At 38.1% G+C, this 27968-nt stretch overlaps 1 protein-coding gene across 28 annotated transcripts in view; it reads right to left on the bottom strand.

The window, feature by feature from the left end:
* The window catches only part of LOC311439702 (uncharacterized protein), a 238835-nt gene that overhangs the window by 70197 nt on the left and 140670 nt on the right, over positions 1–27968 (bottom strand). For 18 of the 28 annotated variants that reach the window (XR_014694903.1, XR_014694904.1, XR_014694922.1 and 15 more), the window contains one exon: positions 23699–23762. Coding sequence is in view for 5 of the 28 variants with exons in the window: in XM_084525721.1 (XP_084381847.1) it covers positions 23699–23762 (64 nt within the window). In the remaining 23 variants the exon portion in view is untranslated. Of the gene's footprint in view, positions 1–7; positions 102–272; positions 335–1406; positions 1513–9804; positions 9895–17567; positions 17807–18014; positions 18077–23698; positions 23763–27968 lie in introns of those variants that run through there. The other 10 variants (XR_014694938.1, XR_014694939.1, XR_014694943.1 and 7 more) reach the window with 6 other exon arrangements.

A 27968-nucleotide genomic window follows, 5' to 3' on the forward strand; every position in this document is an offset into this window, starting at 1 on the left:
TACTTACATGTTTCCCTTATGCAATCCCTGGAATTCATTCTCATTTTTCTTCATGCACATCACAAAATGCAGAACTAGTTGAAGATGTACATCACCTTGATCTAGAAACCAATGATCCAGTCGTACTTCTTATTCCCATTTTACTGCAGGGTTTATTTTTCTCATAATTCTCAAAAGATTAAGGGTCTTTGTCATCATCTTTTGAAATGAGACTGAGCATGAGAAGTCAAGCCTAATCAGTAAAGTGACTTAATTACTGAAGAATAACTTACCTTCAGCTTCTCAGGTTATACATAAGCAGGCCACTCTGTGATCAAAACAATCCAAGAGAAGTCTGACATTTCATGAATAGACAAAGACGGTAATAGAGGGTCCACTTTTATTCTGTGGATCTTATCTAAACAGTAATCACATTTCATATACTCACTGCTCTGACTTCTCCTGTGTCACACACGGGCATAAACATTAAAGGAATTTTTGCCTGTTTATTTCAAATAAATTTCCCTTCCAAATGGTGCCAGAAGTTGAGGTTGAAGCCCAGCACCACTGTTATTCCTAAACTTACCAGTTCTTCACAAATGGTTTGAAATAAAGTTGTGTTTATATTCCTGTATCAGTTTAAAGGGTGATGTACCAAAATATTTGACTTTCTTTTTTATGGATTTAGTAACAAGATTGGTCTAAAAATAATATCTCCTATGAGATTTAAATTATTAAACCATTTTTATCAGTAAAATATTTTGCTTCTTGTACTGCTTAAAATGATGGGAAAATAAAAACGTCTCTAACATCTTGCCAAGGTTTTAATTACAAAGTTTTAGCACTGGAATTTTTCATTCTTCTGCTAGATTTAGTGAGTGGCTATCTATGCTTCCTTTCCCAAGCCCTGTTCCACTATGTAATATACAGATGGAAAACACTGCCCTGTGGTTTCTTCTTTCTGAATTGATGCCAGTAGTCAAAAACTATGGGAGAATTTGTGCTTATTTCTGAAAAAAAGTACCTAAATAGACACAAATACCAGCATAAATAACTAATTATATTTCCAAATCTAAACATTTGTTAGGAAATACTGAAATGAAGATTATCTCTGAGATGTCAATTAAGGCTCTAACATGCACTAAACAATATATACCGTCTGTTATAGTCTTTGAATGCATAGTTTCATTATCAGGTAACGTACAATTCAATCACTCATTACTGATATTTAAAGTACATACAACCCATTTAACCACAGAAAAATAAAAATAATCCATATGCTTTTTTAAACTGTTATTTCACTGTCACTGCAAAGATACAGGCTCAGATCTTTTCAAGACTATCAAGTCTGTCATTGAAAATTCTGAGAGAAGTTTCTATTAAACAATACAGTTTACAGGCTGCTACAGGAACTCTACAGCACTTACCTTCTCTTGCTGAACCAGATGTAAATATTATAATTCAAGCTGCTCATTAGCAAGAAATTCTCTATGAACCAGCATGTAGCAGCTAAATACCACTGTTGAACCACCCAAACAAGATCAACTCTGCATGAGGCCTTTTATATTGGTTTGCATTCTGTGCAGCTGGTGTCATGGAGCAAGAGTTTGATTTGGGATTGAATTAACCTGCAGAATTTTGGGGGGAGGGTCTGGGTGGGAGGAAATTCACCTGTAGCAGAAACAGTTTCTCTTACAGTTTGTGTAAGAGAAAACAATTCTTCAACACCATTTTGATTAGTTTAAAAATTATTTTTTTGGACCAAAAGAAAGAAAAATATGAAATTGAAAGAAGGCAAACAGGGGTTACATTCATAGTGGTTTTTTTTTTTTTTTTTTTCTTTTTTTATTCCTTTTTTTTTTTTTCTTTTTTTCTTTTTTTTTTCAAAAAAGAACAATTATTAGCACAGCCTGCTCAGCTGGGATGTACAGTGATATAAAACTCTAAAGGAGGTGATGACGATGTTACAATAAAATATCTGAGCCAAACTCTGCCTTTAGGTTCAGCTGTATAGAAGACCCACTATTCTGTAATATTAAAACTATTGAACAGGAGCTTGCTTTTCTTATTTCATCCTATTGAAATTCAAATAATTCAAAAGATCTAGACAGCCTCAGTAGAGAGCTCTCTAATATTACTAAGTCAAAATAAAATGCTCTTTTGGCTCGTTTTCAAAGCAGCAATGGGAACTCACATTTCAAAACTGTTGGTGAATGTCCTTGTAAGTCCAAGGCATCTTTTTTCTTTTTTCTTTTTTTTTTTTTTTTTCTTTCTACTTTTTACAGCTTTTTACAGTTGTGTGGATTTTCATGGAAATCATGGGAGTCCACCATCAATTCAAGAACGTCTTGCAAAGCCCACAGATGTTCTTCAGATGTTTGGTGTGTGATGGCAATATTTGAGGAAACTTAACTTTACTCAAACATTTTAATAAGAAACAGGTTCTCTGAACAGAAGCAAAAGCTTCTGAATAAGGCAGGAATACTACAAAAGGGCACTGCACTGAATACTCTGCTCAGTACTAGGCCAGTGTCCATAACTAAATGTAAACAAAAGTGGTGTTAGCAGGTACCATGACTACAGATCATTTTCTTTAATATACTTGATGCTTCATAATAGTCTAGGCATAACACAGGGAAAAACAAAACAAAACAAAAACAAACAAACAAACAACAACAAAAAAATGCAGAAACAGACCTGTTTGTACCTTCTGTTCTAAAAGCACTGGAAAGTTTCAGAGCTGTATCAAAAATCTTTGTCCATCCTTAGTTTAGATTGAGTCAAGTTTATCTCCTTATTACTAAAATTCAAGAAGTTAAAAAAATATATTGAATGTCCAAGCATGTGTTTTCACTTATCCTCCCTCCTGAAAAGGAAGTTGGTTAGATGAGCTTCTGGGGTGAAATAAATAGAAAGTACATTTTGAACATACAGCTCTTCCTGTGAATTCTTTATGGGAAATTGATTTTTTTCCATACAGAAGCTGCCTACAAAGTAAAGGTCTTGTTTATACATTGTAAAATATTCATGCAAACATAATAATCTCAGTCATATTTTCAAACTTTGATCCATTTATGATGTGGGAAAAAAAGAGTATGTGAAAGGTTTTGATTTGTGTTAGAATCCCCTTAATTCTCAGAGCATTGCCCTGTTTCTTTTGTATTCACCCTGCTTTAAATTGCATGAGTAGCAGATTTCTATTATTTTTATATGACATGAACATCAATGTTGATTTCTAACCGTGATTCTATTATGCATATATTGTACATTAACAATTCCATGATTCTAATTCAATATTCTGTGATCTGTAAATGTCCTCTGAGCCTGATACAGCTGCCACTGAAGACAATGCAAAAAGTGGTTTTCCTTTTTTTTTTTTTCCTTTTTCTTTTTCCCTGTGGAATTTGGATCAGCCTTCACTAAACCAATTCAGGCTTACTTTCCATTTCCTTTATGAACCAGTGTATGATCAGCAATTATTAGACTTTGTGTTATATTTATCAGATACATACTATTGGAAGTTTACCACTAAAATTCTTGGTCAGTAGCATCAAAAAACAAAACAAAACAAAAAAAACACCTCTTTTCATAAACTAAGAAATAAAAATAAGAAAGTGGGCAGATGAAATACCCTTATATATGGTCATCTCTCAGTACAACTGAACATCTAGGAGGACTCAGGGACCTCAGATATCATGAATCTTTTGGTTTAATTGTTAATTGTTAGTACTGCTTAGAAGATACTTGTTGTCAGAGTACTGCTCCAGAGACAGAGAAAAATGAAGATAACCAAAGTAGGAAAAAGTGAAGTCAAAAACATACTGTGTTCATGGCTACAGCAAAGACTGCTTTAAGAAAGAGATTTTTATATTCTTTTACTGCTTATGTAATGTAAAGCATTTTGATTTTCCTCACATATTCCTCTTGCTTTAGGCCTGCTCTTTTTCTGCATTTTCTTAAATGCAGAAATTGAGTCTGAAATAGTCTATAAATCATGTAATTGAGAAAACAACACTTATAAAAATAATTATGGCAAAATCAATTTATTTTTTTTTTTGTGGTAATATCTGGTGCCAATGTCCAGGATGGACAACATTCAGAGCTCCCCAGGTGATCCTTATAGTGCAAGAATGATTTGGGAAAAATTATTATACTAGAAACAGTAAATAAGTATTAGGTATAGTCATTGAAGTGGTTTATGTTTCAACCAATATAGGAAGTCACTAGGGAGAAAGTAATCACAGGACCAGAATTCAGAATTAGGGAAGGTTTCAGTCCAATGCCACCAGTATAAGTCTGGAAACAACTCATTGTTTCCAAGGGAGTGACCCAAAATGACAACAGCTCCTTGAAGGACTATTTAAAGCAGCAAGTGCTATTCAACTGTTCAGGTTTTGAAGCAGATTTTTATTTCAATGGAATTGCTTTGCATTCACCTCAATAAATCTAACCTTTTTGATAACTGCTTTTCATGTTCTTACTACAAGTTGAGACTTTCCTTTGTTTACAATCAAAGATTTTCCTTTTGACTTGAACCCTGGGGTTTGATTTGTCTACTAGTTGACAAGTATAAGAAAACATGGATTTCTGTATGCATGCTTTCTTATACATATGCATCTCTCAGTGAATGTATACTAAGTGAATATGACTTTGATTTTATATAGTCTCCATGCAATTGTAAAATTCTGTTTTTCCTCTTTACAGCAGAAAGATGTTGAGGATGAAATTTGGGCTGCTCCTTTTGATTGAGCTGGAAAAATAAATGTAGGAAGTACATTTTTTGGGAACCCAGCTCCTCTGGTACATTTGGAAGAGATTGGCCAGAATTGTTCAACGGTCATTAAAGTGACATTCAGAGTTGTCATGTGAGCTTTGCTTTCCTATGAAACCAGTCTGGAAACAACCTTAATCTCCACAATTGTCATTTACTTGTCTTTCTTTGCGGTCATGGAAAAGGGGAAGAACTGAATGGTCTGGCTGTATCTATCACCTGGTAAGGTTTGCAGAATTCATATAGTTCCTGTACCATGGTGATTTCCCAGTGACAATACTTTACGCTGATTGAAATATATATATTTATTAATATCCTATAAAGAGGTGTTAGTAAACTGTGTATGCCCTTCCTGATGTTTTGAGTTTTATGTGTTTTACCACTAATTGTTGACATACTCCAACCTAACCCAGTAGTGGCACTGTTCTCTCCACTGCTTTCAACGAAATACTGGGAGATTCTTAGAAGTGTGTCAAAAATTGGACAGCCTCGTGTGCCAGGGACCAGCATTAGCAACCTAACAGTGATGTGAGGCACTTCTCTGAAACAACATTGAGTTAGGTTGGTGCCCTGGGCAATTCTCCCCTCTTCCAGAAAATTCTGTTCATTCATCAGAAAGAAAATTAAGGGCCAGAAGGTGCCTCCAGTGACTTTTTAGTTGGCTTGTGGTGAATGTTGCACAATTTCATCTTCAGAATGACAATACTAATAACCATGGCACCAGGCACCACTTAGTTTTCATGGATTACAGACCAGGAGTTACTCTGCTCAGAAATGACAGAGGATTAATGGAGTTGAAAATAACAAAGCTTTGGGTGGGCTGCTGTGCTATTCAGCTGCCATTTTGTTTGAACAATGCATGCAGGAAAACACAGTGAGAAAGCCAAAGCAATCAAAAGTTACATGTGCCACCTCATGCTCCTCTACTGCTGCAGAAAGAATATTGTTTTTCCTTGCTTCCAGCCACCCTATAATGTCATCTTTCTGTGTCATAACTCTCTGTGTCGAAGAGACAGAAACATCCCTTGTTCACTGAATTCTCTGCATCTGATTATTTTAGTGGCTTTGTGTGAGTTGCGCCAAGTAGCTCATGCAACCATAAAAACACTGTGGCAACTTTAGTTTTCTAGTCCCGTTTGCCGTGACTGAAATTTCTCCTATTAGCAGGCTGGTAGGAAATAGAGAAACCACTGCTATTGATAAAGAGAGAGAAAAGAAAACCCTATAACTGGGATTAAAAGAAACTTACAGATTCCAACATGAGTGTGGCATGTGTTGCCTGCACATGTCTCGGGGAATCCTGATATTCTACCACTGAGAGATCAGAGGCAACATCAGAGCCCACTGTACAGACATATCCTGTGTATAAATAAATAATAAAAGTAATACTGTGCAGACACAGGTCTGTATTAAGTGTTTCCCCAAATCTGGGATCATTCAGATCTAGTTTAGACATTGCTTGTGACAGTCACAAAACTCAGATCCAGAACGCCCAGCTCTAACCTGTTTAGACCCCAGGCTTTTCCCTGTCACTAAGGTACAAGTGTATTTTACTGCTCTGGTTTCCCTCTTGTGCTTTCTTATTTTTTATGCTGTTTATGAAATGACTCCTGCTCATACAAAAAGTGTGACTGGTTTTGTTTATCCTACTTATTATATGAGAATAATTTGCAGGCTGTCATTTCATTATTAAATTTGAAAACAAAGCAAACACCAGAACACTGCAAGACTAGATGTTCCCAAATGAAAGCAAACCCATTCCTACCTTATGTGCTTAAGCAAAACTCAGTACAACTGACTGTAGACAAAGCTTCTATCATCAAATACCAAAACTAGTAAATGGTGTATCTTTGTTGTCAACAAGATTGGCTGTCAAAGTTAGGTCTACCTTGTCTACCTTTCAAAAATTGCTAGGAAATTTATGATTCAGCAATGAATTCTTAATTGCTTCCTCTTTATGTTGATCTGTTTTCCTGGAAATACAATTAATTCTCTATGCTGAGCCTTTAAGAATGAAACAAATTGTAGCCTTTGCTCACTTTGGCAATGCAATCACTTTTAATCAGTGTATAATTAGGACTTAAACAGTATCAACCTGTCCCTGTTGCAAGAAGGTAACTGCGCTTAAACTTCAATTACTCCTAAATTTAAAAATCAATTGCAAATAAAATGTCCTGCTGCTGATGCTAAAGAGATTAGAAAGACCAGAATACATTCACACGAGAAGCTAGTCATGTCAACACAATTGCAACAAGCAGCTGCCATAATGTAGGTAATTCTGCTGTAATGCAATATTAAGGTCTTTATCTAATCAAAGGCTGTGGGCTAAGGCTGTCAAAAATACAAGACACCTCAAAAGGCAGGTTGTTATTGTTTTGTATATGACTTTACCCTGTGCAGGATAAATGAACCATTTTGCTTTAAGAAATTACTTTTATTGTGAATGCTTGAAAACCTATTCTTTTTCCTCAAAACCTATCTATAATGAGATGACAGGGCAGTTGAAAAACATCCGTCATTTGGGATGGCTCTGAGGTTTGAAATAACAAGCTCTTTTTGTATAAGTTTATCACAATGTTTTCTGGAGGCATCAGGGCAGCGAGTGGACCTCCAGCATGCTAAGCACTGCACGAAGGCACAGAGAGGTGGTGGTCTTGCAACGCAGGCAACTGGGAGGACCTCTATGGAAGCCTGGGGTTGAACTCAAAACTCTGGGCTTTGGTTTTAGACGGGCACCCCTGCTAAGCATGTGGTGAAAGGACTCACAACTACGCAGCATAAAGGTGAAGAAACAAAGCTATTAAAAAGAGGTGGAGAGAAGTTTGTTCCTTGCGGCGCTTCCTCTGAGCAGGATCACAGAAGCACAGAAGTATTCAGCAATAGATTTGGGCTGAAATCCTGTACTGCTGTTTACAAGGAGGGGAGGACCATGAAACCTTCCTTCCCTAGGCACTAGGATATCTAAGAATTTAAAAGTTTATTCTGATCTTTGGATGGAAACTGTCAGAAAAAAAAAAAAAATCATCAGGACCATTTAGAAACTGTCACACTTTAAAGACTTCATCCAGACTATCTATGTGGGGATTTGCCTTTCATGTTAACCACAATGGAAACTGGTAGTGAGTTAATAACAGCATAACACAGCTGAACTAAAGTGTGCTGAAAGGAGTCATCAAACACTAAATGTGTGAGCAGTTACCATTCTCCACACCTGTCCTTCGTGCCCTTTCCCAGTAAACTACATTAACACCTTCACAATCTGGTTCCTCTCAAAGTGGTTGTGGGGAAAAACAACAACAATAGCAAAACAAGAAAACAAAACAGGAAGTATTGAGGTGCTTGTCAAGAAAATGAGTGATCAGGTATACTGTTCTGATCATTTTTTCATGTTTAGTATTCTGTAAACTAGGCAGAGTAGAAACTACTGATAGCATATAGTGCAATGAAAGGCACGGCAAACCCCCATGGAGATAACCTGTTTCCTCAGCCATTTAGGGTGGAGGACTTGTTTTCTCTCCAAGGTACACCTTTGGCCTTCTCCGTAACCTCTTCATTTTCTTTGGAGACTGAAGGAAAACTGTCACACAGCAGTTTCATCAAGACTATTCAACAAACCAATCCTCATGGCAAGCTCCGGTAGCACAGGAAGAAACTTATTTTAGTGGGTACAGCCCAGGATATCCCACAGCTCTGATGTTCCCATGGGAAAGGCAGGACCTCTGTTCACCTCAATTTTCTTTTTTGCATCTTCCCTTTTATTCATTGACAGGTATACTAACTCCTGTCTTCTTCAACCTTTCACTTTATTGTTTATTTTATTTTTTTTCTTAAATGGATAACTGTGGTACTCTGCCAGAGCTAATAAAGGTTGTTGATTCAGAGAACAAATTGCTGGGGAAAATTCTCAGAATACCTCTAAGGGTCCTAAGAATAGGGGTGAAATAACATCGTGTTACAAAATATTTTAAGGCTTGGACATATATGCAGGTGGATATACCACTTCAAGCACTTTCTGGTTTCTTCATCCTTTCTTGGTGCTCTTGCACACAGAATTTAAATTTCAACTGTGGGAGCTGAATCCTAAGACAGGCTGAACAAAATGCATCTAGGAAAAAAGGAAACTTCTCACCCCCACCCTCATCTCCAAACATCCACAGCTGTAACCTGGGTTCTGGCTGACATATACCTTAGCGTCCACAATCAGTTTTTATTCATCTCTCACTGAGGCACATCTCCCACTGAGGTACCATTAACTCTCTACTCAATTCTTTCACTGGAAGTCCTAAAATGAAGCACAGCCTGACATCCTACAGTGTGTGAAAGTGAAATAAAAATGTTGCTTCCTTTGTTCCTGTGTGACACAAGTGTAAAAAATCCTTATCTCTCCCTGTAGTTTGGTCATTGTAACCTGGTCAAGTGCCACTCAGTACCACATCATCTTAGATGATGTGTTAGAAGCTGCAGCCTGTTGGGCCAAAAGCTATCTGGAGGAGACATGATAGCTGGACTCAAAATAATTATGGCCAGGTTTTCCATTTTGCCTTCCCTAACCTTTGTACAATTTCACAATTCTTAAAACTATCAAAGGCAAAAAATATAATTTCTCCATAGAAACCAGACAGATGAGTTCATATCTATACAACACAGCCTCTGGTCTCTGTAAAGATATGTTAATTGAAACCTTGTCCTGTAAAGAAGAGGAATCTTGGCATATGTTCAGGAGTCTACCGTGTCAAACCTAAGGGCTTGCTGAAAAGTGTCAGTGATACAGCAAGGACAGAATGTACCTGCATCTTTACCCACCACAGGCTGAGTAGAAATGTATGTGGAAACATAACCAGACAAACAGCATCCTGAAGCTGGGTTGCAAGAAGCCAACTTGGCTCAATGCCCGTTGTTACTGAGTCACAAGGTTAGGTCACAACAAGAAAGAGAAAATGTTTCGTATTAGCTGAGATGCAGTTGCAGGTAGGGGAGGAGCAATAGAATTATTTGATCACCCACCAGGCTTGTAACAGCAGAGCATAATGATTTTTAGATTACACACCTGACCAGTTACCACACAGCTTGCTCTCCCTGGGAGCAGTGCCAGATTGGATGTTGTTTTCACAAGGATTCCCATGCTCAGATATATTCTTTGCTCTCTGCAGTTGAACAGTTGGTCATTATGCCTTTTGCCATAAGATATTTTTTCTGGCAAGTACAATCAAACAACTTTTTATAGCCACTTTGTAATTTGACTTAAACACTCATTAAAAAAATAAAATGTCATCACTGAACTTCATGCTATATGATCAGACAGATCACAGCTCTTAGTGCTAATGTGATCACAAAACTTCTGCAGGACTGAAAGCCTTCTTTGTGTTTTAACATTATCCAGCATGGCGGCCTTTAATCAAGCTCAATGACTGTTAGTACTGCTGACATGCAAACAATGGCACAGTTAGGAAATGAGAAATGTTTTCCACCCAGGAACCATGAAATCAGTTCTGCCACAATAGCTGTATTTGAGTCTCATGGCCACTAGCCTCTTGTGTCTGAGTGCTTTCCAAGTTATACCAACACCACAGCTATGCTAATAAGAATGACAAAACCTCAGTACTTAAGAGTCAAAAGAAGTCCTGTACTTCCCTGAAGTAGGAGTAGTTTTTTTTCGTGTGTGTGTGCTTTTTTTTTTTTTTTTTTTTTTTTTTTTTTAAATGCTGGCAGTATTCAGAGAGTTCTGCTGATATGGAGAACCATTCTGAGAGCTCTTAATAATGTATTTGTAGAAAGCATGCAGCTTTGCTTTTTCAGAAAAAAAAAAAAAAAAACAAAAAAACTTTCTCAAGAATCCTAGATTATCTGAAGTACTAAAAATCTCTAGTCAGGTTCACACAGCTATTTATCCCTAATTTTCTGTGACAGTCAGAAAATGGCTCTGCCAGAAGAACATAGGATGTTTTGTTTATCTTTTAGTATGTTAAGTTTGACCAAAGGAAGCTGAGATTTGATCAACAGTGGTCAAAACTTTTATTGAATTCAACCATTCTACAGAAGTTACAGCTAACGTAAACATTTTCCAACTATTTTGATAATTTAATGTAAAATTTCAGCCATCTCTTCCTGTAAAGGCTTCCGTTGGCTTTGCAGACCAAAGAAATTTTAATCTGCTGAGGAATAAGAACTACTTCCTCACTCTATTCCCTCAACCAAAGCTTGCCATTATCTTAACTTCCAACTTCCTGCATTAACATGAGATTTGACATCACATATTCCTCTCAAAATGATCATCTGTGGCACTGCTCATCTCTAACATACCAGTTCTCCTGCGTATTCAGGAATTAGTCAAAAACCTTGAGGGTGTACTTTATTTGTGCATTCTGAGAGAATTTTGTTCATAAAGGAAAGTGGGCATAAAAGTGTTGTGATACAATTTCCATTGAAGCCATTAGATAAGCTTTAATTCACTTCATCAGGTTTTGGGTAAGTTTTTTGCCTAATTCCCTTTTTTTTTTCCTGTGGCTCTGACACTCACAATCTAAGCCCATCACACTGAGAACGAGATGGTTATTTGTTTCACAATGACATTTCTTGATAGTTGAGCTGCTCTTACTGGCTCCCATGTTCAGAACAGTTTGAATTTCCTGGTAACTCTGGAAAAGTGATATTTCTTCTCTTAGTTTCTGAGGGTAGCTCTGGCTGTTTTCTCATTAGGCTCACAGCAAGAAATAAATGAAACAGGTGACTGGTACTGAGATTTCAATTCTGATGGGATCTCTGCTACACAGTGAGCTATAGCTGTAATGTTAAGTATGTGCGCTTAGGTGAGAAAGGTATGAAATAAGTTGAATATCAAAACTCAACTGACTTCATTGGTGAAAGACATGACTCAGTTATGGCCCTATATAAAACAAGAAGATACGTGTTTTACTAGATTCATCTTTTGCTCATAACATCCTTTAATTGGTTTGGATCTTGCAGTCCTGTGTTATCCTATCACCAGTCCTTCCCCAGCATGCCATCACAATTTCTAATAACGAGGGCTTACAGACATAAAAGGCCACATCTGATTCCATTGCAGTTAATATAAATTTTTCTACTATCTCTAGGGGAATATGGGTTGGCAAGTGGAATTGATCAAATGTCATGTTCATGCAGAGATGAGAAATTTCCTTAACACTATGTTTTTTGATCAGATATAGAGCTACTTTGTTTAGTGCAGCATGGGAAGCTTCAAATTTCACTAACACTGCAAACACATCAGGTGTAAATAGGTTACTTCACAAAGATTACATTCATAATTAAATTGAAATTACTGACAGGATTTTTAGCAGCTGTTTTGGTTCTGATACGACTTTGAGAAAATTGTAAGCAAGTGAAGAGCTGGAAAGAAGACTTGAACCCTTGACTAAACTCAAGATTTGAGTCTTTATGTCTACAAGGATAACTATGAGTTTGGAGATTATTATTATGTTCCATTTAAAAAGTCAAAATGTCCTTCTTATGTACATTAATGATAAATGCTTACTAATACACTAAGAGAGACTAAATTTAGCATATCTAATAAGAACAGTAAAAAGATGGGAAAGCCTCCAAGAACATCCTGTCAAGGTTCAGCAAAGTAGTTGTCTTTAAATACTGAAAGACATCTTCATATTGTTGAAAATGAAGACAATTAAGTATTATCTGAGCTATTCAGGCTGTCTTATCATGTACAAGTTGGAGTAGTTTCTTCTCCACATTATTTATATTTTTATGCATATTTACATATTTTCTTTTTTTCATCTTAGTTGAAAAGAAAACACTTGGGGTAAATTTATTTCCTATTTATTATTTATGACCTTGATACTTATTCAATTTATACTCTATGGTGTTTGGGTACATGATTCATTATTATAGTCCATTTCTTCATTGTGAAATCTTATGGTCTTTGGAGGTATTTATGATTTGCTTGACTTGCAAAATTTTATTGTTATCCACATCTGAAAATAAGGAGCTCGTCATCCCACTATAATTTCATGTTTCAATACTGCCAGTAATGTACTTGAATGTTTTGAATCAAGGTGAAATATTGGGAGACAGCAAGACCTGATTCTTGCTTTGTTTTTAATACTTTTATGCTGATGAAATTTCCTTGAACACAACTATTCCTTCTTTACTCTAGTTTAAATGAAAATCAGGTCTAAGTGTGGGGTAGTTCTGAATTTGTCACAAGACCTTTCTGTTAATAGAACCTGGAAGTCAACAGCATATGTTCAACGTTATAGACCTGAAGTTCACTCTTCGAGGAAACTCAGCTTTCTAAAGGTGATTTCCTCAATAGTTTTTCCATTGTTCAAGACCACGGATATAAGGCCTAAAATAAATCATTGCCAATTAGCCTATTAACACATATAAAGCCTGGAAGAAATTACTGTGAGCGCTGAGTTTGAGCTACAGCATTATTCTCACAACTGGAGAAAAATCCAGAATTCTAATTTCAAAAAAGGGACCCTAGATCCTACCTCTGAGAGTCCCATATTTATAGTTGCTTGTTGGGCTATTAAGCTCAACAGGAATTCAGGCTCATCACCTTGTGGTTTTGCTTATATATGACACCGTCCAAAATTAGTTATTCTGAAAGCGAAGGTCACAACGGAAAAACATTTGTAAACGAAAGCCTTTCTTTTCCCTTCTGCAGGGAAGGCTGAATGGCCTTGATGTACTGCAAGCTCTCTGTACTTACTGTTCTTTCTATTCTTTTCTCTCTCTTCAAAGAATCATCTGAATTCAGAACTAAATGGAGAAATGGCCTCAAACTAGAACATCGTGTAAAATTCCGCCGAGACACTCTGCTGAACACTGCAGTTAAGGATGTCCATGCCCAATGCACTGAGCACTAGTAAATAGGCAATTAAGGTTCCCAGTGAAGGTCTGCAAACAATATAATGCAACTCTACCTTTTATTACATTGATCAAATGCAATCAGCCTGCTACAGTTACAGGAGAAATAAAAATCTATCCAGTTCGTGGAAATAAGATATTTCATGGCAAAATAGACATTAATTATGGCATACTCATTAAATTAGTCACTTCTAATTAAGCTGACATACAAGGAGTGTATTTCAGGTTCAGTTATTGTCTAGGCTAGGAAATACACTAAGTAAACTGAAGCAATCAGTTATTAATCAGTACAAACTGATACAACTTTACTGAAAATCAGTGGGACTTTGCAAACTTACTGCAGGGAAGACACATGGCATTCAGGTGCAGATCTCCTTATCTGCGATCTCATGCACAACGAATCTGTCACAAAGATGTCTAGGAAATTGGAATTTACACAAGGTTATCTTACTGCTAACAGGAATCTTGGGTGCACAGACTGTTAGTGCTGGGAAATGTAGGCTGAACTGCATGGAAAGAGGCGATGTTCTTTGGGAACATGATGGATTCTCTGAAAGGGGTCTGGCTGTCAGCTGCTTTTCTCCTGGATTTGTATTACAGGAAGTCAGCTATTACAACATTTGAATGGTTAAAAGGAGGCTCCATAAAAGCATTACTAGTAAGAACAGTAATGTTCTTGTTTTTCGTACTAGAGAACTATCTCAGAAGTTATGCAGCCTTGTTCCTCCTGCAAGTCCTAGAGCAGGACTGTAAACAGTGAGCATGACACATTATTAACCAGACTCTTGAGGATGTGCTAACATAACATTAGGGCGTGTGGTGAGCCCAAGACCCACAGGCCAGCAACCTGGTTCCCCTTGTTGGCAAAGAGGGAGCGAGGTCTTCTGAGGAGTCCCTGCAAATGATATACTGCACAGAAACAGGGAACCTCCCAAATCTCTTTGCTGTAAAACCTCCTTCCTCTGTTCAGGCAGTTCTGATTTTCACTGTTGCTCTAATTGTTATTCTCCTTCAGTCGCCTCTCTGCCCACAGCGCCCCCAAATCTAGACCTTACAACACTAAGAATAAATAAAAGCCAAGAAACCAATAATTTATCTTCATACTTGCTATGACCTTGCTGGACAAGACACATTTTCTGTATATTTCCTGTTGTTTTCACACCCTGCACCATCCCATCTCTTCATGTGGACTGAAGGGCTGTCCGTGTTCTCAGCACTAGGATCATCTCTCAAGTGCAAACAGCCCCTGACAGTGATTGGAATTTCAGGATACTTCTTTAATATAAATAAATACTGGTGTTAGGCGCTACACACATTTGGGCTGACTCGTAGGTTCCTGAACACAGTCTCACGCAGTACAGAACTATTAAAAAAGGTACTGTTATAACAAAAACAGTACTTAGCAGATATTTTTCATAACTGAAATTGTCAGGCTTTTTCAGTTCCTCTATTTTCAGTGAATCAGCTGATCATTACTGATAAATGAAATAATCACACAGTAGCCAGGCTAATATAACTTAGGAAAAAGAGATAACAAAGAGAGTGCGTGCCACTGGAAAGGAGCTAATCATCTAACTGCACCACAGTAGGGTCATGCATTGGTCACAAAACCCCAGAGGCCTTGGATGGGCCAGTTTGCCCCTAAATGTGTTTTGTAAGAGGATAGGCAAACTGATTAGAAAAGCAAGAGAATCATAACAGAAGTATTGCCAAAACCTTTTCCAAAGCAGCAACCAACTGTAATACTAGAGTACTGACTGGAGCCCGACTGAGGAGAAACACCTGTGTAGATATGCCAAGACTGTAAGGTTTCTGTAAGCTTGAGACTCGTGAGCAACAAACTGATACTATATGTTTAACAGGTGTTATTCTGAGCCTGCTGTGAAGAATATGGCAGTGAAAATCATACCTTCAAGTTGCAAGTTGGCCTGTGTTCTTGCGCAAGGTGAAATATATGGAGTTTATCTTATCCTCTGTACAGACTACATCCCAGATAAGTCTTTGGTTACCTGTGTAAATATCACAGCTATAAAGCTACCATGGTGCCTTTCTGCCTGTAATTCCCAACATTTCATTACATGCTGAGGTGTGTAAAAATCGAGAAGGGTTTTACAAGTCCATCTTCTCATGTGAACAAAGCAGCTGGGAGGGCAAATAACAGGAAGGGCCAGCAAACTGGCAAAATGGGAAAAAAATGTAATTTCAGCAGCCAGCTGTATAAATGATTGGATCTTCTGTCCCATCAGCTAAAACTCTAAAGCTTCTTGTTTATGCTTACACAAGTCCCTGGAACTGCTATGAAAAAGTCTTTGTTCAGCTGTATGCCAAGCGCAGCATGGAATCCATTATCCAGTGGGATGTCTGATGAAATAGTGAGCCTTTCCATGGGTGAAGCTGCATTACCCTCTGCATATGCATCATTACCGAGAGCCTAACATATCATCTTCCTAAACTGATAGACCCTTCAAGTAACTTATACCCTCTCTGCCCTGATTCATGTGTTAAGATAGTGCTTGTAAAGCACATAAGCAAAACATAATTAAATTGCATGTGATGGAAATCAATTTTCATTTTTAAAGTTTTTGTGTTCTGTTTTCTTCTTATTAGTTAACCTGGCAAATATCTTCTTCTTCTGTTCTTTTTTTTTTTTTTTTTCTCCCAAGAAATAATATATACAAGAAATCTTATTATCACAGTTATTCATCCATCTACACATCCTGCTAGTGATAAAAGACTTAACTATCAGGAAAAGACAACCTGAACCCTTGTATTAATGCTCCAGATCTCACGTTTTAAATAAAGATTTTTCACCTTTAGAAAACCTCAAGAAAGGAACTGTTGCAGCTGGTATCAGTCAGCTGAGGATGACAAGAGACAGTGTATATTTCCACATAAACTGAGAAAAATGAATTTCATTATTTTTGATGATGTAGCAAAGAAGTAATGACCCTATGGGATCTTATTACATGGCTGAAAAGTGAATTAACTTTGGCATAACCATATCGAGTGAATTACTCTAATGATCTGTTTCCTAACTCTTATGGGTGATCTCATAACAATACTCTCATAATCTCGGAGTATGCATAAGAGCATAAATTGATTTTGTTTTCAAGCTCCAACTTCATTCTCAAAGCAAACCCCCGAGGCACTTTGCCATGCCCATTGCTGAGGGAAGCAGTTGTTGCTATAGGCAATGATGACACCTTCTGTGGCAGTGATAAAATTGTGACCAAGAAAAGACATCCCTGTATCACTGCATAGATACAAAACTGAAGGTGGCCCTGATCTGACGGAGCAGGAGGAACTTTGCTTCCTCGGTCCAGTTGCTTTTATTTACAGGACAGGCTGACAGAATTGCAAAGGTACCCTGCCTTATTTTTATTTTTATTTTTTTTTGGTAAAAGTGAGAAGATGAATTGAAAGTTAAATGGGGGAATGTGTCAATCTTGCAAGAAAGGCTGTTTTTTTTCACCAGAGAAATCCTTGCAACATTCTGTAAACTACACTTTCTGAGAGACTTGAAATTGTGGACACCCAAAAGTATCCACACCTGCATATCCGTATCTCCATATCTACCAGCTTTGCTGGCTGACATACATATTTATTAGAATCTGAAATAACTACCTAGGATTTTTCATTCGGCAACGGTCAGAATGGTGCGTAACAAAGAACTGACTAGTTTCTGCTCTGCCTTGTGGTACATAACACTGTGTATATAGATGACTGGAATGAGGCTGACTTGTCCAGGGTCAATTAGTTGCTTCCCAGTGCTAAAACTCGTTGGAGGCTGGTCCTGTGCTACATCCTATTCAGTCCCTCCATGTCCCAAAGTCTCAACGATACCTGTGAAATCTACATACTGCTAATCAAGGTTGTGATTGGAAAAAGCAATCACCAGAAATTCTGACTCGCACTGTGATTACTGCAAGTTATGATGTGGGTAAATACGCAACTGCAACACCGGGGTTTTAATTATATAGTAGAATTAATAAAATTGCTTTAAACTGGTCTGCACTGACGTGCAAAGTGATGGAAAGCAGAAGCTGGCTGCGTAGTTGAGGAGAGCACTGAACACATGGTCTCCCTGTTGCTGGAGCACTTCCCCTTTGGGGTCGTGTTGCTTTAAACACTTGCTTGTTACAAAATCGTTGGCAAAGATGAGGCTCCCTCTGGAGGTTAATTTTCTGGCTCCTGTGAAAAGACCAGCTGTTAGGTGACAGCCTGTCAGATTTCTTAAACAACCTAACGCTAAAGGGCAAAAATAGTGTGTCTGACAGCCATAGCAGCAGCAGCAGCTTTGCCAGGCAGCCAGTACAGCAGTTACCTTGTGAGGTACTACAGCACCATATGCTGGCTGCCACAAAAACTCTGCGAGAGGAGATGAAATTCAAAATTGAACCTGATGAAAATGTGGATCAAGTAGTGCCACTGTGTCCTCAGCTGTCCATCCTGCGCACGGTCCTGGAAAGGCCAAAACAGGTGTCATGCAGCTGTAGTCAGCACACGCTTCACTGGTTAAGGAATGCAGCAATTTTTGTCATTCTCTCATCAAGTCAAAACTAAAGCAGGGAGGGAGAAAATGGCAAAACCAAGAGTAGTGCATGACCGAGCTGGGTACAGAACCCATTCTTCTGCACCCCTGGGAGTCCCTCAGCCCTCATACTCACCAAGATGATATGATTTACCAAACATACTCTTTGGGCTGAACCTTTAACAGGAGGAGGCATGTGGAGAAACAGTGCCACTGGGTTCTGGGGTTTGCATGATGCTGAACTCACTGTGGGGGAGTATAGTGCATGGTCCTTGTGCCTCAGGACCTCCTGGGGCATGTAAAGACAGGCACACCAGTGTGCACCTTCAGAGCCAAGCAGGGCTGCTGTGACTTCCAGCATTCCTCCTGACATGTTTGTTAGCTCTCCAGCACCTCTGGACAGAGCCACAGTGACTCAGCCCCGTGTGGGGTGGGGCTGCCTAGTACTGTGCCACTACTGCACGAGAATAAAACACACTGAAAAACACTTAATGTCCACCTAGCTCAGGGTCCTGTCTGCCACAGAGACCACAAGAAGATGCCTAAGGAAGTACATTATCACTGGGAAAACCTGCTAATTATATTTTTCTCTTCACTAAAATTCAGTGGCTCCCATTCCTGAGGTGCCCCTTGTCACACATCTTGCTGTGAATTGTTGTGCAGAGAAACCTGTGGGTCAGGGAAAGTACTGCCAGTGCTCCAGCAATGCTCTATTGACCTGAAGTGTTTGATTACAATGTGCTAACTTCATGTTTGTGCAATTAATCTCAGCACAGAAGGATTTGCTGAAACTGAGGTGGCTCAGGTCAGTCCCTCAAACAGAGCTGTCAGGATTTGCCAGGATAACAACCACAGCAGCTGCAGCAACATCAAACACAAAGACGAGGTAAAGCCAGCATGGAAGTGGTTGCTGAATTGCTCGCTACAGGTGCACACACACACCCCGCTTTTTACGGGTGGGAAGAAGAGCTGTTAGCCAGCTGCTTGCAAAGACAGACAATAAGAAGACTCAGAAGCAGTAATGTGCATTATCTGAGTAGTCCAGATTTGAAATGCTAATATATTTCACAGCACCCTGCTTACCTGCATGGGAACAATAGACCTGGTAGCAGTCCTTTGAAATAGCAAGGAGCAGCTGTTTGCACTGTAGGCCTGAATAAATCTCAAGCCATTTATTACAACAGCAAATAGAACTTGAGCTGTAACTGATCTCTAGTAATAAAATCTGATTTCTCTTTTGGTCAGTCTCCCTGCTCCTGGAATACTTCCAACAAGGTCTCCTTCTTGAGGAAAACAGTGAGACACACCACCATAAATTCACCGAAGCAGATTCTCCTAACAACTATGAAACAACATTTGGCACCCCAGCCACCACAAAAGGTGGAAAAACATGTGGCAGTCTTTTGTCTGAACTACGTGTTTATGTTTCTTAATAATGATACCTTTGGCAGCTGCCATAAACTATGGTTCATGGCTGTCACACCGCCACTCTGGTTTTCAACCAAGTTTCTTCAGGGCTGAGGCTTGCTGAACAGTGCAAACACAGCAGTATTTTTCAGTCAGGATGCCTGGCCTGAAGTTATGGCTTGAATCTTATCTTTGGTATTGCTTTAGCAAAGCTGGGAGGGAAATGGGCTTCCTTGACCTGGAGAAGGGATGTCTGAGAGGGGATTTATCTGATATCTTCAATTATGTTGTGACAGTGAAAATAGAGAAACAGTGGGAAAGGAGAACAGGCAAGGGCCACAATATTCAGTGGGACTAGTTGAGCTCTGGAACCAGCACCCTGCAGAAAACCAGCCTTGAGACTTTGAAAAACCAAGTGAGCAGCTTGATGCCAACTTTTCTGAAAGGGTAATAAATGAAAAAGATGAATGTAGCCATGTGCAAAGAAGGGATAAGAAACAGTATTCTTACTAGTGGTAATACATTAAAGCAGCAAGTGTTCTTATATGCTGCAACTTAAAGAAATCAGTAAGTTTTAAAATCTTCTTTTTTAGTAAATAGTCTGTTTCTCTGCTGATCACTTGTTCACATCTTATGCTGCTTGATGTGTAAAGTCAAAAGAGAACCTTTACTAAGGAAGAAGTATACAAGTGATGCCTCTCCCTGCTTGGTGGCCTCATGCCATTTTGACTTCTGGTAAAAACCCCAAAGTGTTAGTTAACCACTGTTAGATAACTTTCCCATAAATAAAATAAAACACTTCCCCCCCCCCCCCCCCAATCCTCTACAAGGATCTACAAGGATTTTCTCAGAGGAAGAAAATATAAAGCTCTTTTTCTTATGAAACATCTTAGGTCTCAGTATTTCAGAATTTTTTCAGCTCTAATAAGTACCTGCATATTGCTCCTTATTCCCACAGAGAGAGGCTCCTTTGCAAGCACTCAAACAGGAGGCAGCATCTTTGCTGCTTCTTTTGTAATGACACTAAACAGAATTTCAAGAAAACATCTATTTAACATGCATCCAATGCTGCCACTTGTAATGGTGACTCAATGGGAGATACATGTAAGCTATTTCAAAAACCTGGACCTGTAAATATTCCTCAACAGACCAACCCACATGCAAGAAGAACAACTGAATAAGCCGTGTGCCGATTTCAGAGAAGTCAGTCAGCAAGACTGATGTTTCAGAAGTCATCCACTCCAATCTTATAAAGTTGATTCAGAATATGAAATGTGGACTATTCATCATATTCTTTTCTCCTCATCTATCTCTGAACAGTTCTACCACTTTCATCTCACCTGAAGCCCTCCTTCAGTTTTTCTCACTCTTGAGCTGATCATTTTCCTCCTACTATTTTCCCTTTAGTCATTCTGTCTATCATTCAGGGATCACTTTCTCTTCTTGTTCCACGAACCAGGGTTGCAGAATGGAAGTACACTGGAGCAGAGACCTTGCTGTCTGCTCTACTTTGTGTTTAAAACTCAGCAAACCCAGCTACACTTTTGGAGTTCTAACACAATATAAATAATAAAAATAAAACCACTATTTGACATTCAAGTATCATATGGAAACATGCATTACACTGTGGAGACAGAGATGCAGCTTTTTTTTAAGGGCAGAAAGGAAATTTCTGATCTTCTTTGACCTCCTCTTACTACAAGCTGGAGAATATCACCCAGTCAGCTGCACATTCAGCCCAGTGTTACAGTGGAAGAACTGGGATGGTTCATTTAGAAAGGCAGCCAGGAACCAGACAGTGGCTGGGGAAACAACTGCCACGAAGCTATGTGAGGTTGAATTTTTCAGTGCTCAGAAATACATGGCTATATCTGCAGACAATGCTAAATAAACACATACCCCTGAGAACAGCTTTCATATTTTCTCAAAGCCTCCACCCTACAGGAACAGAGTTGAATAGGGAGGAGAGGAATTTAAGAGTGGTGGTTAACCTCCGTATCTCAGTCCTTGAGTGAGAAATGACAGCATGATCCAAAGACATGGAGACAGAGTATACTGCGTTGGCCTAGCATTTGTGAACTTCTCGAGCTCATTCCTTCCTCAGTTTCAAAGTACGTGCTTTAAATACAAAAAGGGTTAATGACTACAAGCAGAATCACTGATTTAGGACAGCATGTGCAGGTGGCTTGTGTGGCTTTGTCCACAGTGCGCTGACACCAGCATTGTCAGGTATGTGATTCCTCTGGGTCTCAGAGGCTGATCTTTAGCCTCATGTAGCACTGTGAGATACAGTATGTACTTCTACTCCTTTTAACAACTTAGGTATGGTTGTGGAAACATAATGTAAGTGGCCCCAGAAATAGAAAAGATGAAATCTACACCATGCCAAGTATCAAGCTATTGAAAATCACTGATTCTACAGTACCTTCTCTCATTTACTCCTATTGATTATCTTTCTCTAACAAATACTGCTTCTGACCTTGTAATCCTGAACAAATTCTGTACTCATGATTTTCCCATGACTCTAATTGTCCAGTTTGCAGTCAATTCCCTGTGAAAATCTGATGACATCCTTTATCCACAGAGTTTAGTGAAGTTTAGACAGCCTGAGTACCCTTCAACCACACGTTAATAAAGCCTGCTCACAAAGGCAATGTATTCTGTCAAAGAATAATAGTTAAATAAGCTTTGCAAACTTTGCTGGCTATTGAATGTGCTATGCAGGAACTGAACACTGAGAAGATAGGATGTTTTTCAAAGGCGTCAAAGTGATTCAGGAGAGTGGTAGGACTCAGCCTCTTGAATCATTTAAATCTCCTTGAAAAACGCTACCTATTATACATAGACAGAGGAACCATCTGAGGATCTCAGCCTTTATGCAGAGAGAAAAACTCAGCTCGTGTGATTTGGCAAAGCTCCGAAGGAACAGAAGCACAGAGGACAGAGGAGGGGCACCACACAGAAGACCACATGAATTTTTTACCAGTTCTACTACTGTCTTCATGAGGCCTTTAAAGTACTTACAATACTGTATGGAAAACCTTTCTGCCAAGCAGGAGGAATAATATGAACAGCGTTTCCTCCCCTCATTATCAAGTCAGATGAGAATTTGTTCTAAAAGATCAAAACATTATTTTGGCTGTAGTTATACACCTATTTAGCTTTTTAGTCTCTATTAATTATTCTTCTTTACCTAGGCTCATTATAAAAAATCCAGATGATGCTGTTATTCTCACTAGCTTGAGGAGACTAATTTGGTGTCAAATGCTGCACTGCCAGCAGGGTTTTAAGAGTTGGCTTGTATTTGCTTTTCTTTGTTTGTATTTGTTTGCTTCAAACTGTTTCCTGGTGTACTTCACAAAACCCTTCCCTACCTCTCTTTGAGCTCACAGTCTTCAGGGGTCTAGATCCCCCTTAAAATATTTTCTCTTATCTTTCACTGTAGGTGAATCAGTTCATCATTTCAGCTAGCTCTTTTCTGAACTCACTCCAATTTATTTGTCTCTTGTTGTCCAGTGCCTGTTTGAACTGAACAGAATTTGCTTAAATTTAGTACTACTGCAACAGTGATACTGTTTGTTCTGTGACATGTTATTTTTGCGGTCTTTTCAGAGTGACCTGTAGAAGAACCTCTTGCTGATCCACTTCTTCAACAGTAATTGGTCTTGCTTATCTTAATCACCCAGTATGCGGTGTATGCCGGAGGATTCGCTCCAAGTGATTAAGATAATTTCCCGAGGATCTTCCAAACTTTCCTCTCTTGATTTTCATTGCCAGTTTCACTATTATTTGCTTCACTATATATTTGGAATGTCAAAGATCCAACACAATTTTTTGTTTGTTTTTCAAAGAAAATTATGCTGAGAACTTGTCATTGTCTTAATGTTTCTGGTCTTTGCTGCACAAGAATGTTAGCAACCCGTGTGCTTGTAACTACAAAATAGTTACTGGCTTGCAGTTTTTTCCTGTTACTTACCCTATATAAATCATCACCTGTAGCAGAACTATAATCACTTCATAATATTTCTGATACTTTACTGATTTGAAGACCAAACTCAATAGCAGCCCCATTTCTTTATACCAAAGCATTTCCCCCCCTAGAGAGATGATGAACAAGGTTTCTGGTTTGCTATCCAATAACTTACCTGGCCACAAAGCTTTTACATGGCTGTACACCTGGAGCAGGAAGATCTGAGTGACTCTGAAGGTCTGGGAAAATAATGAGATATGAAAAAGTCACTGTAGAGATAAAAGGATTGGATAGGTGCAGTTATACTAGCTGGGATAAAATTATAAGTGTTATCAAACTTTATATTTCAGGATATGAAGTGGATACCAGATGAGTTCAGGAAGAAGTTTTCCTCTGATAAGCTTATACCCTTAGAGCACAAAGAGTGATAGACCTTTTAATTTTATTCTAATTGAAATAATTGGTGACATGGCTGCAATTTTTTATCTTCCTTTGCTGCAAGTGACATTTACAATTCTCAAAGATTAAGCAAACCTGTGTTACTTTGTGATTTTAGAAAATTTCTTGTTTTGATAGGCTCTACGTTCTTGCATGAAAGAAAAACAAATATCAACCTGGTCCTGCCTAGAGAAAAGCCTGTTGACAGTTTTCAGCAGCAAGGATGCTTCCACATCAATTTACCAAATAGAATGGTACCCAAATTTCAGAATTTGATCAGTACAGTTATATATCTGACCATATTCTGAGGGATTTAGGTAGGTACAAACTTCAGAAGTAGCTCAATCTTTGCTTTTCACCACCTTTCAAGTCCTCCTTTAGAAATATGAAAGGTTTAGGAACATTTAAGTTCCCCTGGAATATGCAGTTTTACAAAGTTTTACACTTATTAGGCAAGCATAAACCAGCAGAGTTTTACTGAGCCTAAAGTAGACGACTTCATCAAAGGTACTCCTGTTTATACTACCTGAAATTTTGACCCTGAACAGAATTGATAGATGAAGAAGGTCCTTTATTGCTTGTACCTCAAGTCCCATTTGTCTGCTGACTACTGTGAAATACACAGACTATGTCTCCATAGTGTTTTGCCCAAAGTTCAGTAATCTTTGCCTATTTTTCTGAATAAGTGGTACAATTTGAACACCAGGGTTTGTCAAGAGACATTCTACAAAAGTGTTTGGAGAAAGGCATGAAAATCTGAGAAGAAACAACTTTAAAACAAACAGCTATGAGAATAAGGGGAGACCACAAAGGATAAGTAAGACACATGTGCTTTGATATTTCCTTAGCTGGGAATCAAAGAGCTGGGAAGCTGAAAGTTCAGACCATAAGCCTGAGTGGTTGATGTTTGTTCTCTCCATATCATCATGACTGTATTGCTTGTGTTATAATTCTAGCTAGAAGAAGAAGAGACTGGCCCCTGTTGTATCCCATCATTTTGATGTGACTGGGCATTTATTTGGGGAACCTGTTGGCCTCATCTGCTATTCCTGGTTCACTTCCTTCTGTGGTTAGAGACATGGTTACTCTATCACCACTGCATTGAAGGAGTCTCTTTGCCATTCATGTGATAAGAACCTAAAAAGGAGCCACAGCTTACCAGGAAGATCCATGAAGCCACAAGCCCTGGTTTGGCCACCTCAAATCTAAATAGTAGAGACATACCAAAAGGCATGTAGAGAAATTTATTATTATCCCATTATTATTATGTCATTATTATCCCATTATCCAAATAGGGAACAGAATAGAGGAAAATTCTAGTTATTGGGAATGCCAAGACTGTATCCTTTTGTGCCTACAGTAGAACTCTTTGGTCTAGGCAGAGATTAGGTTGAGCTGACACAGCTTCCATGCTTTCTGGACCCATAGTAGTACCTCAGCACAGCACTCTATAGGGTAGATGAAAGCTGTGTCACAAACTGAGAGTAATGATTTGGGGGTATCCCACAAAAATGGAGATAGGATATCATCTTCAAATTGAGGGTTCCAAATCAAAAATTTCAGGCTGAATCACTTCCAACCCACTGTTTTTGGAAAACATTTGATATGCAAAACAGCACTGATGTGTCCAAGGTAAATTAAAAAAAAAAAAAAAAAAAGTAAACTATATTTTTTTATTTTTTGCTATATATGTGGATTTCCCTGTTCCTGTTGTCTGTGCATGGGAGTTGTTCAGTCAGGTCCCTGTACAGTTCTTGACTCACAAACATTTTCTTGTGACTGGTGAAGAGAACAAAGCCTGAAGGAGCCAAAGGAAACATTACAAAAAAAACTTATTTCAGAGTAATGGAAATAAAACACAGTATAACCCCCAAATCAAATATTTTGAACTGCCTCTTTTTGTTAGTTATCTACCACAAGTAATAATGAATAAAAAAGTCAGACAGGAACCATACCCTCTCTCATAAAAAAGGAACAAAATTCATTCACTGTGCTGATGTAACTAACAAACATAAAAGTGATGTAAAGACACAGCAGCCACCATTTATTTCCTTCTAGAGGGATATTTTCTTGCAATGGAAGCCAATTAGTGTTGTTCTCTGAAGAAACATGAAAACATCAGAAAGAACAATTTTTGTCTGAAAAGAAAGAGGCTAGAAATATTTTTGATCTAGAAAGACATCTTAATGTGACTTCAGAAAATTGAGAGAAAGAAAAAACAAAGACACTGCTGTGATTTTTCAGACAAACACAATGCAAGTTTACTCTCAAAAATGTTAGAGCTCTGATTTTTTTCCATTAATATAATTTGCTGAAAATGTTCTGTTTCAGGCACTGTCTCACTTTGCCAAAGTTTTCCAACTTAATTATTTCCTTTAAACACCTAATAAAAATGCATCTAAAGCATATTTTAAAAATATTATCATCTGTTGAGCTCGTGAATTCACATAGGAAGAAACAATTTTCTCAAATGTTTTTCTAGTTCATGCAGGAAGATTGTTTCTCTTTTTTAAGTTTTGAAATGTTACTTTTTTTTTTTTTTTTTTTTTTTCCCTCTTCTGGGATACACCATCTTCTCCTTTTAAATTATTATTGTTTGTTTTACAGTAGCTTTGAAGACAAATGTGACTGCATTGTGAGAACCTTTATATCTTGCCTTGGGAAATGGAACAGGTACAATGACTCTATCAAGCAATATGCCTGCCCCTTTGCAAACTATTATGGCTTGACAGTTGAGAACTGCTGCTACTGTATCAGCCCTCAAGTGAATGTTAGAATAATGAGGTAAATAGCTTATTTATGCAAATAAGTATTTGAACTGATGTTTGATCATGCATTCTTAGTCTCTCTTAGTGTCCAGGACCAAACTGTAATTTGGGCAATTTGCCAAACGCTGTCAAAAAAAGAAGAAATAACTAAGGGACAATGTAAGCAAGCTTGTCCTGCCAACTGAAAGATGGTCAGGGAGTTTTTTGAGAGATAGTCCTAATTGTCATGAAATACACCAATTTATTTGGTATAGCAGATTACAGTCAGAAAAGCACAGGGAAGGCATGAAATACTTTGGGTATGTAGCTGTGCAACTACAGAAGAGGGTGAGTAGAAAATTCTGTAAGGCTGCAAGTGATAAATATGTCTTAGGGAATTACCACCCTGCATCTGGAAATTATAACCATGCTCCTGAAACTTGGGAGCTGGCTTCATATATTCCTTCCACTATTCTGCCAAAACAAAATAAAATGGGTAAGTGAATTTAGTTGTTCCTGGATGATTTTGATTCAAAATAATCAAATCATAATGATTTTGTTTGCTTATCTAGATATTTGAACAGTATTAACTGCCCTCATGTTTTGTCTGCAGCTAAAACAAGCTGTCTTGTTTTTGTGCACAGTATCTAGTCCATAGCTGAAGTCCTTTGTTTTGGATAGGCTTAGACTTAAAAAGCAGACACTCTAAGTAACAGAAATCCTGTATTTTTTATTTTTTTTTAATATATTTTTTTTTCTCTAAACCTGCTAGTATGTCAATTTAGTACTAGAGTAATAAAGTTATCTTTTTCAGCTTCTTTCTTTCTTAAAGGTGTTTGGTTTTCAAAAATAATATAAATGCAGGCTGAGATACTTGCAGCACAAAAGAAGTCAGTACAGCAGTACTGCAAGATCAGTGCACCTGAATAAAATAATCATAAGAGTAACTAAAGCAAAACAGAGTTATTTGCTTCCTTGTTGTTACACAGAAGTCTTGACATCTCTGACACTGGTAATTTTATTCGAGACCATTTGTTCCCACAGTTATAGCTGTGACAAAATATCCTCTGAGCATCTCTCTAACAGGGAGATCCAAAGCCCTCTGGATGTAAAGATGCCTTTGCAAGGAATTTCTTGCCTTTTGATCAAACTTGAAACTTACTCATCAGTACACTGTTATTTTAGTTCAAATTTTTGATGACACTTATACAAATATAGTGACTCTAAAGAGACAACATATAATGAGTCCCCTACACCTTA

This window comes from Aythya ferina (genome assembly GCF_964211825.1).
Source record: "Aythya ferina genome assembly, chromosome: 7".
Lineage (NCBI taxonomy): Eukaryota > Metazoa > Chordata > Aves > Anseriformes > Anatidae > Aythya > Aythya ferina.